Source organism: Elephantulus edwardii, unplaced genomic scaffold, assembly GCF_000299155.1.
Source record: "Elephantulus edwardii isolate Elephantulus edwardi_28Jun2011 unplaced genomic scaffold, EleEdw1.0 scaffold00048, whole genome shotgun sequence".
Classification (NCBI taxonomy): Eukaryota; Metazoa; Chordata; class Mammalia; order Macroscelidea; family Macroscelididae; genus Elephantulus; species Elephantulus edwardii.
In genome coordinates, this window is record NW_006399798.1 from 5,447,896 (window position 1) to 5,460,491 (window position 12,596).

At 57.2% G+C, this 12,596-nt stretch overlaps 2 protein-coding genes across 2 annotated transcripts in view; one reads left to right on the top strand and one right to left on the bottom strand.

Annotated features, from left to right (window-relative positions):
- QRICH2 (glutamine rich 2) overlaps nucleotides 1–6,244 on the top strand; it is a 40,989-nt gene extending 34,745 nt beyond the window's left edge. Inside the window, exons 22-26 of the mRNA XM_006886360.1 lie at nucleotides 442–642; nucleotides 1,751–1,898; nucleotides 2,265–2,352; nucleotides 3,715–3,843; nucleotides 6,048–6,244. Coding sequence (XP_006886422.1) covers nucleotides 442–642; nucleotides 1,751–1,898; nucleotides 2,265–2,352; nucleotides 3,715–3,843; nucleotides 6,048–6,244 — 763 coding nt within the window. The remainder of the gene's footprint in view (nucleotides 1–441; nucleotides 643–1,750; nucleotides 1,899–2,264; nucleotides 2,353–3,714; nucleotides 3,844–6,047) is intronic.
- Nucleotides 6,245–8,689: 2,445 nt separating this feature from the next.
- The window catches only part of UBALD2 (UBA-like domain containing 2), a 4,852-nt gene continuing 945 nt past the window's right edge, over nucleotides 8,690–12,596 (bottom strand). Inside the window, exon 2 of the mRNA XM_006886361.1 lies at nucleotides 8,690–9,004. Within this exon, the coding sequence (XP_006886423.1) occupies nucleotides 8,690–9,004 (315 nt within the window). The remainder of the gene's footprint in view (nucleotides 9,005–12,596) is intronic.

A 12,596-nucleotide genomic window follows, 5' to 3' on the forward strand; every position in this document is an offset into this window, starting at 1 on the left:
GTTGCCTCTAGGCTTCCTTGAAGAGCTCGCCCTTCTCTCCTTTATCTGCCCCAGCAGAATCTGGACTGGAGATGGGTGTCCCCTAGCCAGAAGCATGGCTTAGAAAATTGGGGCAGTCTTCAGACTGTGTTGGGGTCCCAGGGGCTCTGAGTGAACGTTTTAGTGTGCAGAAAGGGGGACAGGAAGGGAGAGTTGTCAGCTTCTAGCGTTGCTGTCCTGGTTTCAGCTAGAGCTTTCTCCCTGGGGCTTGGAGAGTTCCTGGACAAGTCAGACTCCGTCCCTCAGCGTCCTGCCTCACAGGGCCTGGCGCAGGAGGGAGGCACCATGCTTGATGGCGGACTCCCACCACGGAGGGAGAAGGGGCAGCACTGCCTGAGATCAGGGTGGGGGCCACCCCTGAGGCCTGGCTTCCCACTCCCTCCGTTCTGTCCCCACCGGCAGCCAAAAGATGGGCAGTGTCTTCCCACGGAGCGAGCTGGGGCAGGTGGAGCGGAGTGTGGGCCGCCTGAAGACCATGCACTCCAAGATGCTCATGGACATCGAGAAGGTGCAGATCCACTTCGGGGGCTCGGTCAAGGCCAGCGGCCAGATGATCCGAGAGCTGCTGCAGGCTCACTGCTTCAGTTCTCCCTGCTACAAGCGGTAGGAAGAATGGGGAAGAGTGGGGGTGCAGGGAGCCCAGGGGGCAGTGCTGTGCTTCTCAGGTCAAGAGAGGACCACCTCCCTGCAGGGGTGGACGCTGGCAGAGAGTAGGGAATGAGCAGCCCTGAAGGAGCTGAGGAAGCGACAAGTGAGAGAGAAAGAGGGAGGGAGTGAGAATGAAAGTGAGAGGCGGTGAGCTGCAGCCAATGTGAGCAGCTGAGGTGGATGTGGGAGAGTGAGCGTGAACACGTGTAATGAGTGAGAACGAGTGTGTCAGGTGGCCGAGCGGTGAGAGTGGGCAATGAGCATGTCTGTGATGTGTGTGCGGGTCTGGCATCTCAGCCTAGGAGAGCAGTGCGTGAGGATGGAAGCGACTTCTCTGGGGGCTTCAGTTCACTCCGTGCGTGTCTGTTGGGTGTGTGTTCAGCCTGGGATGCTAGTTGGAGGCTCTGGGCCTAGGCTAGCAGTACCAGGGGCATCTGATGGCAGAAGTGTGTGCCTGTGTGTGTGTTAAGGTTTATAGCAGAAGTGTGTGCCTGCGTGTGTGTGTGTGTGTGAGGGTTTATGGCAGAAGTGTGTGTCTGTGTGTGTGTTAGGGTTTATGTGCATATGTGAGTGCTGTGTGTGTGTGTGTTAGGGTTTATGTGCATATGTGAGTGCTGTGTGTGTGTGAGGGTTTATGGCGGCAGAAGTGTGTGTCTGTGTGTGTGTGAGGGTTTATGTGCATATGTGAGTGCTGTGTGTGTGTGGATGTGTTAAAGTTGTGTGTGAGTATTGCTTGCGCATGAGTGTTGTGAATGCGTGTGCACGTGAATGCTGGGATGAGCGAGTGTACATGTGTGAGTACATGCTTGTGTCTGTGGGTGCTGTATGTGCCTGTGTGTGTGTGCATGGACGTGTGTGAGTTGTGACTGTTGTGTGTGCACATACGTGAGGGTGTGTTCCTCCACGGTTGCCCTGCTCACTCACAGCCTACCCCTGCCCTATCTCTGAGAGGCCCTTGAAGAGAATTTGCCTTACTTCCCTCTGGCCACCCCTTCGTGGGTGTGTCCCAGGCCATGTCCCCAGTGGCCTGCTTCACGCGCCTCCACGGCTCTCCTCCCCACAGGGTGACGGACATGTCCGACTACACCTACTCGTCCATGCCCCGGCGCTGCGGGGGCAGCCACACCCTCACCTACCCGTACCGCCGCAGCCGCCTGCAGCACCTGCCACATAGCACGTATCCCACCGAGGAGATCCAGACGGCCATGAAGGTGAGGGGCTGCCTGCAGGAGGGAGGCCCCTGCTCCCAGAGATTCGCCATTCATCCAGGGACAATCCCAGACGCTTCCTCAGCAACCTGGCACCTTGGCAACCTAAGCTGAACCAGCTGAAGTCTCAGCATCTTCTCCTGTAGCCTCTGCCCACATGCACAGCAGCCTCCCCTCTTGAGCCTTCAGCCTGACCCTGCCTCCAGGTCCCCTCCCACGGGTGCTCTGCCTCTGCCTGGTACCAACCCCAAGCCCAGGGAGGTTCTGGGCACTGCCGGGTGCCAAGAATCAGAGGATGGGGCGTGGCATGCTGCCTCCAGAGGAAAGCTCCGGGAGTTGCAATGGTGTGTAGCATGTCCATCTCTACAGGATGACGAGGTGGACATCTTGGGTCTGGATGGACATATTTACAAGGGACGGATGGATACACGGCTGCCGGGCATCCTGACCAAAGATCGTGAGTGTCCGGCTACCTAGGTCCCAATGGTGACCACCCATCTCTCAGCCGACCACACACTTCTTTGGGCCACTGGGTCCTGGCCTCTCTTCCTGTCTTTCCCTCATTCAAGTCTCCCAAAGCCACCAGGTAAATGCTTGCAGGTGGAGAACAGCTCTTCAGGTTCAGACAACAGAGTGTCACAGCCCCATCTTTTCTCGTTGACCTTTTCTCTTCATCCTGTCCCCATCATGTTGTCCTACTCTGACCTCACTCACAGCAAAGCCACAGCCAAAAATCTATCCCTGTTCCAAATCTCAGCTGGATGCCTCCCCGACTGCCCACCATTCTGTGACAGCATGGTCCTCTAAGGCCCGCTTCTAGCTCTCCACGGCTGAAGAATGCTACTTCTCACCCCTCACCTTTTATTAGAGCTAACATGTACCTGACTAGTGCTTGCCTCTCTGGAGCTAAAAGTTGAAAGCACCTGGGAAATATTCTCTGAGGACAAATGTATATTCTCAGAGAATATCTGAGTGAGTGGATGGTGACTGTGTAGGGAGACGGGCAGATGACTGAATGGATGGATAGATGGATGGATAGGCAGGTGACTAGATTGATAAATAGGTGGATTGATGGACAGACGACTGGATGGATGGATAGATGGATGATAAACAGATGGATTGATGGACAGATGACTGGATGGATGGATGGATGGATGGATGGATGGATGGATGGATGGACAGATGACTAGATGGATAAATGGATGGACAGATGGGTGGGCAGATGACTTGATAGATAAATGGATGGACAGATGACTGGATGGATGGATGGATGGATGGACAGATGACTTGATAGATAAATGGATGGATAGATGGATGGACAGATGACTGGGTGGGTGGGTGGATGGATGGATGGATGGATGACTGCATGGGTTGGCAGACGACTAGATAGATAAATGAATGGATGGATAGATGATGAGTGGTGGGCAGATGACTGGGTGGATGGCTGGATGAATGGATGGGTGGGTGGACAGATGACTTGACAGATAAATGGATGGATGACTGCATGGATTGGCAGACGACTAGACAGATAAATGAATGGATGGATAGATGATGAGTGGTGGGCAGATGACTGAATGGGCAATAAACGAGATGGAATGATGGGCAGATGAATAGATAAGTAAATGATGGCTAGATGGTTGACAGACAGACAGATGACTAGATGGATGAATGTGCAAGTCAATGAGTAAGGGGCACAGCTGTGGATTTGGATGGAGACGGGGCCCGGGGAGGTCTGGTTGGGACTGAAGCCTGCAGCGCCCCCCCCCCCAGTCCCTCTCCGGGTCCCACAAAGCTCTCCTCTAATGTCTCGTCCCCACAGACATAGGGGCAGCAAAGAACAAGTCCAAGCAGTCCCGGCTCTACATGCAGCGCCAGCCAGCCATGAACAGTGCCAGCCAGCCACTGAACCGGCCTCAGAGCGCACATCTACTGGCTGCCAGCAACTCAGGTAGTGTCCCTGCGGCTGGAGTGACCTGGACAGCCCTGCACTAACCCTGGGCCTTTCCTTGGTCTGCCAGCCCTTTATTTCCTGTAGAAAGATGAGCCTAGGACCTGAGTGCCTGCCCTGGACCATGCTGTCAGGTCCTCGTACAGATGGGGAGTCAGGGGGTGGGGATGCGGCCTAAGGCTGTGGTTGCATCTTTCTCCAGCTTAGATGATGGGCTCTGTATGTGGCCTGTGTTAAATCAGAATCCCTGTGCTCACCTGGGAAATCACTCCTGGAAGCTGCAGGCCATGGGCGTGTGAGTGGGGCACTGGGTTCTCAACTCTGAGCTCGCCTCTCCAGACTCTTCATCTGTCCACAAGGGGTCACTAGATCAATGTTTGTTAGTGGACCCTACCAGGAGAATTCAGGGAGCTTTGGTGGCCTAGTGGTAAGGAACTGTGCTACCAACTCAAAATCACATGGTTCAAATCCACCATCTGCTCCACGAAAGAAAGACGGGCAGTTTCCATCTGAAAATCCACTGGGGAATGAGTTGGTTCCGAGTTGTGGGGCTCCTCACCTTTACGGAGTGTTCCCCTCTCCTCATACTGATGACATATTGCACAGGAACACTGGGGCCCACTGTTAACCCTATTTATAACTGAGGAAACCTAGGCACAGAGAAGTTAAGACCCTTCCCCAGAGACACACAGCTAGGAAGTTGCAGAGCAGTGATTGGAGGCCTGCCTGTCTGGCCCAGAGGCAGCAGTGGTACTGAGGCATCACTGGACACAGATCTGTGCTGTTGGCTCCTGGAACTCTATCTTCTTGGGGTACTTTGCACCCCTTCTCTTTGTCTTGGACCCTTGATGGAAGCAGGGAGTGGGTCTTAACAAAAATGGTGAACTGAGTAAATGGGGTCCCCGGGTGGTGCAAACAGTTAACACAGCTGCTACCCAAGAAGCTTGAGGTTCAAAGCCTCCTTACGGCACCTCAGAGTAAAGGCCTGGCAACCTGCTTCTGAAAATCCAGCCCCTGGCGAACTGTGGAACTCTGTTCGGCTCTGACTCAGCAACTGAGATAGATAGGAGTCAACTCTGTGTCAATTGGTGATTGTTGTTGCTTTAAAATCAATTTGAACGGTTTTCTAACAATCCCTGTGTTAATGGAGAGGACATCACTGAGAGAAAATCTCTTCACCCAAAAAGGGGCTTGCCCATTTCTTTAGCTCAAGAAGATTATAAAGCAGCCTTCCTTTACGCCATAGGAGCTCTAGGGGTTTTACCACTGTCACGTGTTGTGATGTCAACAGTTCGAATCCTCAGGAGAAAGATGAGTAGTCTACCCACATCAAGATTTCTTTCTCTCTCCGTCATGCCCCTGGAGTTGAATACCCTGGTTTCCAAGGCTATACACCACACCAGAGGTTCTCATCTTTCTCCCTTGAAGCTGCTGGTGGACTCAAACCACCAGAGCTGTGGTCTCCACGATAGCAGTTCAGCTCCTGACAGACAGGGTCCTCACAGTGCCCAGCCTCAGAGAGATGGGCGGGCAGGAACCGAGCCAGCCTCGGGCTTTTGGCTGTGTGTGCACTTGGCCCTGGGCACCTGCCATGGGCAAACAGGTGGGCTGTGGGGGAGTGGGGAGTGAGATGGAAGTAATCCCAGCCCCTCTCTTACAGCCTCTCCACGCCATCAGATGGACAGACCCGTCTCCTCTGAGGGGCACCTCCCCAGTGCCACAGAGACGGCGACCCTGCCAACAGACAGCCCTGAGAGGCTACGAGCAGAAGTGCCTGCTCTAGATGAGCCCACCCGGGGACCACGCTCCACCAGAGACAGCACAGCTGTCAATAATAAATGAATGTTTGAGAAGACGGTGGGGTCACTGGGGTTGAGGGGTGGCAGTGTGGGGTAAGGAGGAGGGACGTGCCCACTGCTGGCTGGGAGCCCCAGGGCCTGGCCCCTGCAGGTAAGCCATCCTCCAAGGGTGCAGGGCTCTGGGAAAGCAGGAAGGCAGGCCCTGGCCCTGGGGACAGGATCCATCTGTGTGAAGGCTGCTTTCCCACCTGACCCTGGCTCCAGCCCCACGCTTGTCCGGGGACTGAAGTGGCCCTCACAGAGGGCATGCTGGGTAGGGTGGGACCTGCGGTACGTGCTGGAGCTGTACCTTGGCATGAAGGTAAGGGTGGCAGCTGCTTGCTGCCCTCCCACTGTTGGCTCAAGGCAGGTCCCAGTACCTGGCGTGGGGCCCACAGAAGCAGTGCCACCAGCCAGAGGCGTTCTGCCAACTGAGAAGGCTGCTGTTGCTACCCTGCAAGGGGCAACTCTGGAGACAGCTGGCCAAAGGCCTCCTCATCCCCTGGGCAGCCCTGGCAGAGCAGTTCAGGGCCGAGGCTGCCATGGCCACTGCGAAGCCATGATGTACCTGGGGATGGCGGTGCTCAGCAGGGCTCAGTGTCCCTCCACAAAACCTCCAGACCAAGGAGCACTTTTGGCCCTTTGTGTGAAATGTCACGGAGGCTGAAAGGGACAGAGGGGCCCAGGGGGCTGAGCTCAAGCAGGTGCTGGCTTCTCAGGAGCCCCTTCCTCCCGCACTGCTCACCCCAAGGTGACAATGGACATGGAGAACTCCCAAGTCCCTTGCAGCTAGATTCTGGGGTGCCTTTTCCTAGTGAGGGCATCACCAAGGCCAGTCTCTGCCCTCAGCTCTGGTCCCACGGTTCAGAATAGCACGACCAGATGCGGGGCTGTCCCCACCCGCACCTTACCTGTGACATGGGGCTGCCCTCACCCCCCAGGGAGGCCAACGCCTGCTTTAGGGTATGTGTGGGTGGGATCACACAGGAAACTGAGAGGGTGACAGGAAACAGCCCGCAGAGGTTCCTGCCATCCACTGGGCATAGGTGGCCAGGGTGTGTGGGGTGGGAGGAACACAGCGGGTGTTCCTGCTGGAGGGGCAGGGCGCCTGGCAGGGTGGGGAGAGAGGTGTGGCTTGGACACCTCCACTCTAGTGACCTTCCCTGTCCCTCCCGCTGGCTCCCACTTCTGTGGCTCAGACCCCACTCCCACCATGGAATGCTATCTGTGGTCTCAAGTCCATACTGACCTGCTGGCCCAGGAACATGGGCTGCTCTCCTTCCCCGCTCACAAAAGGGCAAAACCCAACTCCTCCAGAACCCAGGCCAAACCCCCAATCCCTGCACTTGTGCTCAGCACAGCTCCCCAACTCCTATACCCCAGGGTCACCCTACTGCGCTCATCTGGTCAACATTCCACTCCTGTGCCCCTGCCCACCTCCAAACCCCCAGCCAGTCCCCCACTAGAACCACCACTGAGCACTGCCCAGACCCACAGGGTGCCTGCCTCCCAGGCCTGACCTCCAGGCCTCCCCACTGGGAGCTGCCAGGGACTCCCCCCTCCTCACAAGAAAGCACAGGTGGGCGAAGAGGGTTTCCAGCTGCACTCAGCTCAGGAAACAGAACTGAAAGGAGAAACCCAGTTTCCAAAGGTTCAGAAGGTCCCATGTGGAGGCGTGAGGCCAGCCTCCTGCTTCACTGGGGGTGAGGTTACCCCCCGTATCAGCCTTTGCAGGTCCCAGCAGAGCTGGGAGGCTGGCTTGCCTGGTCCACCCAACCACAGCTTAGACCCAGGGAGAGAGGCCAGGCGGGAAAACCAAGGGATAAAGACCCCAGACGTGTGCGTATGTGGATGGTAAGGAACCCCACCCACATGGCTGGTCACTCACTCCCACTGCAGGTGACCAGACTGACCACCTGCCTGGAAAACCTGGGCCAGCTGTCAACACTGCCTGCATGTCCTGAGCCCAGGGGACAGGGCTCTGAGAAAGTGAGGGACAGAGAATGCCAGCAAAGCCACTTGGGGAAGTCAAAGAACAGGGACACAGCCATGTCACCTGGAAGCTGGGCTCGGCAGGCTAGGAGGGGGAGCAGGCCCTCTACCGGCTCCAGGTGAGGATGGCTTTGGGGGGAGCACCAGATAGGGAGGCCAGCCCTCGCCCCTGGGGGGCTTCACACCTGCTGCAGTCAGCAGGTGAGGACCCCACCAACCTCTGGACTAGAGGCCTTCTTCTCAGGTGCACATGCTGCCGACAGCAGTTGGGGAACCCAGGATCCCTCCCCGGCCCACCCTGCCCCAGGACAGTAAAGAGATCAGTGCAGACCAGGAAGTTAGAAAAGTCAGGTTTTTAAATTAAAACATCACCCTTGTGGGAGGAGATTCTGGTGTGAGAAGGCCGGGTCCATCTCCTCAGACCCTGGACATAGGCGCCAAGTCCCCAGCTAGGCCATGCAGGGCCTTTTGTGCCAGCCAGGTCCTCAGCCCATCACCTCCACAACCTGGTGGGCCACACCAGCCACGAGTGAGGGAAGGGGGGACACCAGCCAGGACAGGGAGCTGGAGGACTCTCGGGCCCAGAGGCTTTGATGTTTCCAGACACTCTTAGGGGACCCCTCCTATTGGCCTGCCCTCCTCCTGGTTACAAGGGTGTCACCGACAGATCCCTCAGCTGCAGACCATGCCGTGTGGCTTCCGAGTGGCGCCCGGGATATGGTGCAGGTCAGCGTGGTGGCCGAGGGACGGAGTCTCGGGTCCTTCCCTCTGAAGCACCGTCCAGGCCCACTGCACCCATCAGTTATAGGCCTATCTTTATATATATTATACATACGAAAAAGAGAAAACCTGCCTGAGAAGAAACTCCTCAAAGACCCCCCCACCCCACAAAAATCCTCTTATAAAATCTTCCAGTGCGATCTTCAGGAACCCCCCCCCCCCGCCCGCCCCGGCTCCCCGCTCCGTGCCCCCCCAGCCCCAGGCACCCCTTCGTGCCCGCCTGGCAGTGCCCAGTCTCATCTCTGGCCGTCCATTGCCGCCATGGCCTTCTGCGGGGCGCCCCCCTGCTGTGCTCCGGGGGGCCACGTGGGCTGTGGGTGGTGGAGGTGGTGAAAGCTGTGGGCCGTGGGGGAGGAGGGGGGCATCCAGGCCGCCTGGTGGCTGGGGGGGGACGAGGCCCAGAAGGGGCTGAAGTTTGCCGGCGGGGAGCAGGCCACAGCGGTCATGGGGCTGCCGCTCTGCAGGGTCTCGGAAGCACGGAGCTTGGAGAACATGGCCAGGGCGTCGGGGAAATTGGGTGGCGTGGCAGGTGTGTTGCTGGGAGTACACATCTGAAGGGAGAGAACACAAGTTTGGGGGTTACCTGCTGCTCCTCACGCTGGAGCTGAGCTGGGGCACCCCTTCCCCATGGGTCCTGCCTCCCCCCTGTTTCTTGGCCCTCTGATAGTTCCAACAGGACAGCAGACTCCCTGGAGCCTGTGTGCTCAAAAGAACACCCACGGGGAGCTTATCCCAGGGGCCCTGGTGGTGCAGTGGCTAAACGCTCAACGACTAACCAAAGACGTACAGGCCTCGGAAACTCGCCGGGCACCTAACCCTAACCCTGTCCTACAGTCGCTGTGAGGCGGAATCGAACCGGTGACAGGGAGGGGCTTTGGGAAGCGAGCTTATGTGAAGGAGACCTAGTGATACAGTGGTTAAGCGCTCAGCTACACACTACAAAGTCAAAGGTTCAATCCCACCAGGCATTCTAAGGACTAATACTCGGGAGTGTGCTCTTAAGCCCACTCCCACTCTTGTGACCCCTCATGGAGGGGTTAGAAGGCTGTAAGGCTGAACCACAGGGGACAGCTCATCTTTCTCCTTTGGGGCAGCTGGTAGGTTTGAACTGTGGGCCTTTCAGGTTAGCAACCCAACACTTAACCTCCCAGGACCCTTTTGCCTTGGAAACTACGGGGCAGGTGATTTTGCCTACAGGGTCATCGTGAGTCAGAATCAGCGAGACTGAGGGGGCCTGGTTTATTGAACTTGGTGTTCTGGAAACGACACTTTTGAGAAGGATCAGAAAACCCAGCAGATTCCGACTCACAGTGCCCTCGGGGGCGTCACAGAACTGCTCTCCAAGATTTCAAGGGCAGGGTCTTGAGAACTAGGTGGCCAGCCCTTCCTCCTGAGGTGCCTCTGGGTGGACTTGAACTGTCAACCTCAGAGTGAGAAGCTGGGCGAATCTGCCATTCGCCCCATCCTGGGACTCGCAGAGTATGAGAAGCAAATGGGTAAGTGAGACAGTAGCTCAGGTGTCAGATGAAAGGGAGAGGGCAGGGAGCAGCCCAGGACACCCTCAGACCTCACCACGGGAAGGAGACCAGCTGGCTCCTCCCTAATCCACCTTCACACTGGCCCCCCGCTCTGTGGGCCCTACATTCCAACCAGGTAAAATGAGGCCCAGGACTCAACTCACCTGTCCCCTAAGCCCCAGCATTGGAAGTGCAATGCTGTCCCTAGCTCCAGCCCCCTCCCTGGCCCTAACTGGCTTCAGGGTTCTGCCTACACAGCTTGGTGTGGATCCACTCCCAGCCCCTCTCTGCCTGGCCCCGTACCCCACCCCCTCCTGGCCAGGACGGAAAACAGGGATTTCCTGCGTCCTGGCACGTCCCTTCTGCTCCCTGCCTGCCCAAAGCCAGGAGTCTGCAAATATCTGCTCGGCCCCTTCTGTGGCTGGTTTCAGACATTCACCCCACATCAGCTGTCTTCTGCTACTACGCTGGGAGAGAGGCTCCCCACGCTCTCCCCTTTCCTTTCTGGGAAGCAGCAGCGCCAGCCAGGAGAGGCAGGAGCTGGGCAGTCTCCTGGGACTCCACCCCCGAACTGCAGTCCCTCTCAGGAGCCTGCTGTTCAAGGTGAGGGGTCCAGAGGCTTGGGGAAGAGGCAGCCACGGACAACTGGAGACCACTCAGATCAGTTCTGGGGTTCCTGTCCTCACTGTGGCTTCTCCTCTTCCAACCAAGCCAAGGGAATCTTCCTTTGAATTTCTAATTTTAGCAACACTGGCCCCTCCTCCAGGCTTAGGGCTGTGGGGTGGGGGTGTGGAACAAGATTCTAGGCTTTCACTGTACCTGGAGGGGTGCACTCCCAGCTCTCAGGGCTCAGAGCAAGGAAGGCAGCGGTGAGCAGGGGCCCACATTCCGTCAGCTATCACAGGCCAGCAGCACAAGACACAGATGCAGCAGGCACCCAGGGAGCCTTAAGGTCCTCAAGCCCGCGTGCAGTGGCCTGGCCCTTCCCTCTGCCCAGCCCCCCAAGGCTGACTTTACAGCGGCAGGAAACAAGGAGTGGGGGGGCGGGGTGGAGGTCAGTTGCATCATAGCACCGTGACCAACTTGCCCAGTTCCTCAATCTCTTCAACTGGCCACCTAATCATCAGACTGCCCAGATGGGCAACGGGGCTCCTGAGGCCTGTACCTGCCTGTGTGACCTCAACCAAGGTCCTCCACCTCTGAAGCTTCATTCTTTAAAAATCAAAGGTGTGGTCCCTGGTCTCTGTGCTTCTAGCCAGGACAGGGGAGCCTGGTGTCTGAGACACCCTTGGCTGCCCTCAGCCTTAAAGCTTCCAGGCAGGGGGCCCTTCTCCCCTCTGTAGTGGCTGGGCACTGTTGAGCTGAGTCAGACTCCTAGCGACCTCTTGTGACGGTACCACTGCTCCCCCCACCCTGGGGTGTGTGTGTGTGTGTGTGTGTGTGTGTGTGTGTGTATTGGCTGTGATCTTTATAACGCAGAATGCCTCCCTCCCCCCGAGGTGCAGATGGACTGCCAATCTGGGTTACTAGTCAACAGCTTTACTGATGAGCTACCAGGACTTTTCTGTCCTTGCTCAGAAACCCTCCTTATCCACCGGGAAGCTTCCTCCTTAACCACAGGAAACTCAGGGCCCATCACCCGCACTGTTATTCACGGAGGGGGCCACTACCAGTTTTCGTCGAACTTCCCCCTTTTGATTTCTCTCCCCCAAATACACCCCAACTGGAGGAAACTTAAAACTACTATGCTGATGGACATCCCTCGAGGGCCATGGCTTCCCTTGAGGAAGTCCCACAACGGACACTCCCCGGGTCTGCGCAGAAGGGCCACAGGGCCTAGACTATTTACTGCACGGTGGTCTGGGGCCTCAGGGGGCAGGACAGGGGTTCCTGGACCAGATCACCCCTATCTCCACGTTTACCAGGATCCAGGCCTCAGCAGCCATTTCCCATCTTGGCTTTGGTTTTGCTGAGATCGGCATGATCCTGTCACCACACGAGTTACTTGGATCAGCCAGGGTGGAACCCCTTATGTCCTTTGTGTTACTGACACAGGCAGGAGCCCCCACTTGGCAGAGGGTTCAGAGGGATGTGTGCAGAGGCCTGGGCCAGCCTGGAGGAGGGAGCCACGGGCGAGTTTATATGTCATGTCTGGGAAACCATGTTTCCAAGCTCTAAGGGTCCAGGCCTCCCTGCCAGTACTAACCTAGTGTCTGGTGTGTGGAGGATGGAGGTGCGCTAAGATGACTGCGTTCCAAGTTCCAACGTGAGAAAGTAGTAAGAGGGGAAACAGGCCCCTTGGGTAGCATAAACCACTTCCATATACAACGTTACTGGGATTAAATGCAAACCCTGGGCCTGGTTTTTGGTCCAAAGGCTGTGTCCACTATGCCTAAGGTTATGTCCTTTCTCTGCCCAACGGGGAGCTCCTGGCGGGGTCCCCACTCCCCCACCCGGTGTGAACACACTGGCTGCGCTCAGAGCTGATGTGTGAAGCCTTCCCAGGTCCCTCTAAAGCCGGTGCGTGTGTCTTAGGTGGGGACACGGGGCTCCCCTGGCCTGTCCACTCAGGCTCCCCAGGTCCCCAGAGGTCTAGGCGTCACCCCGGTCCCCCTGCCCATCCCCC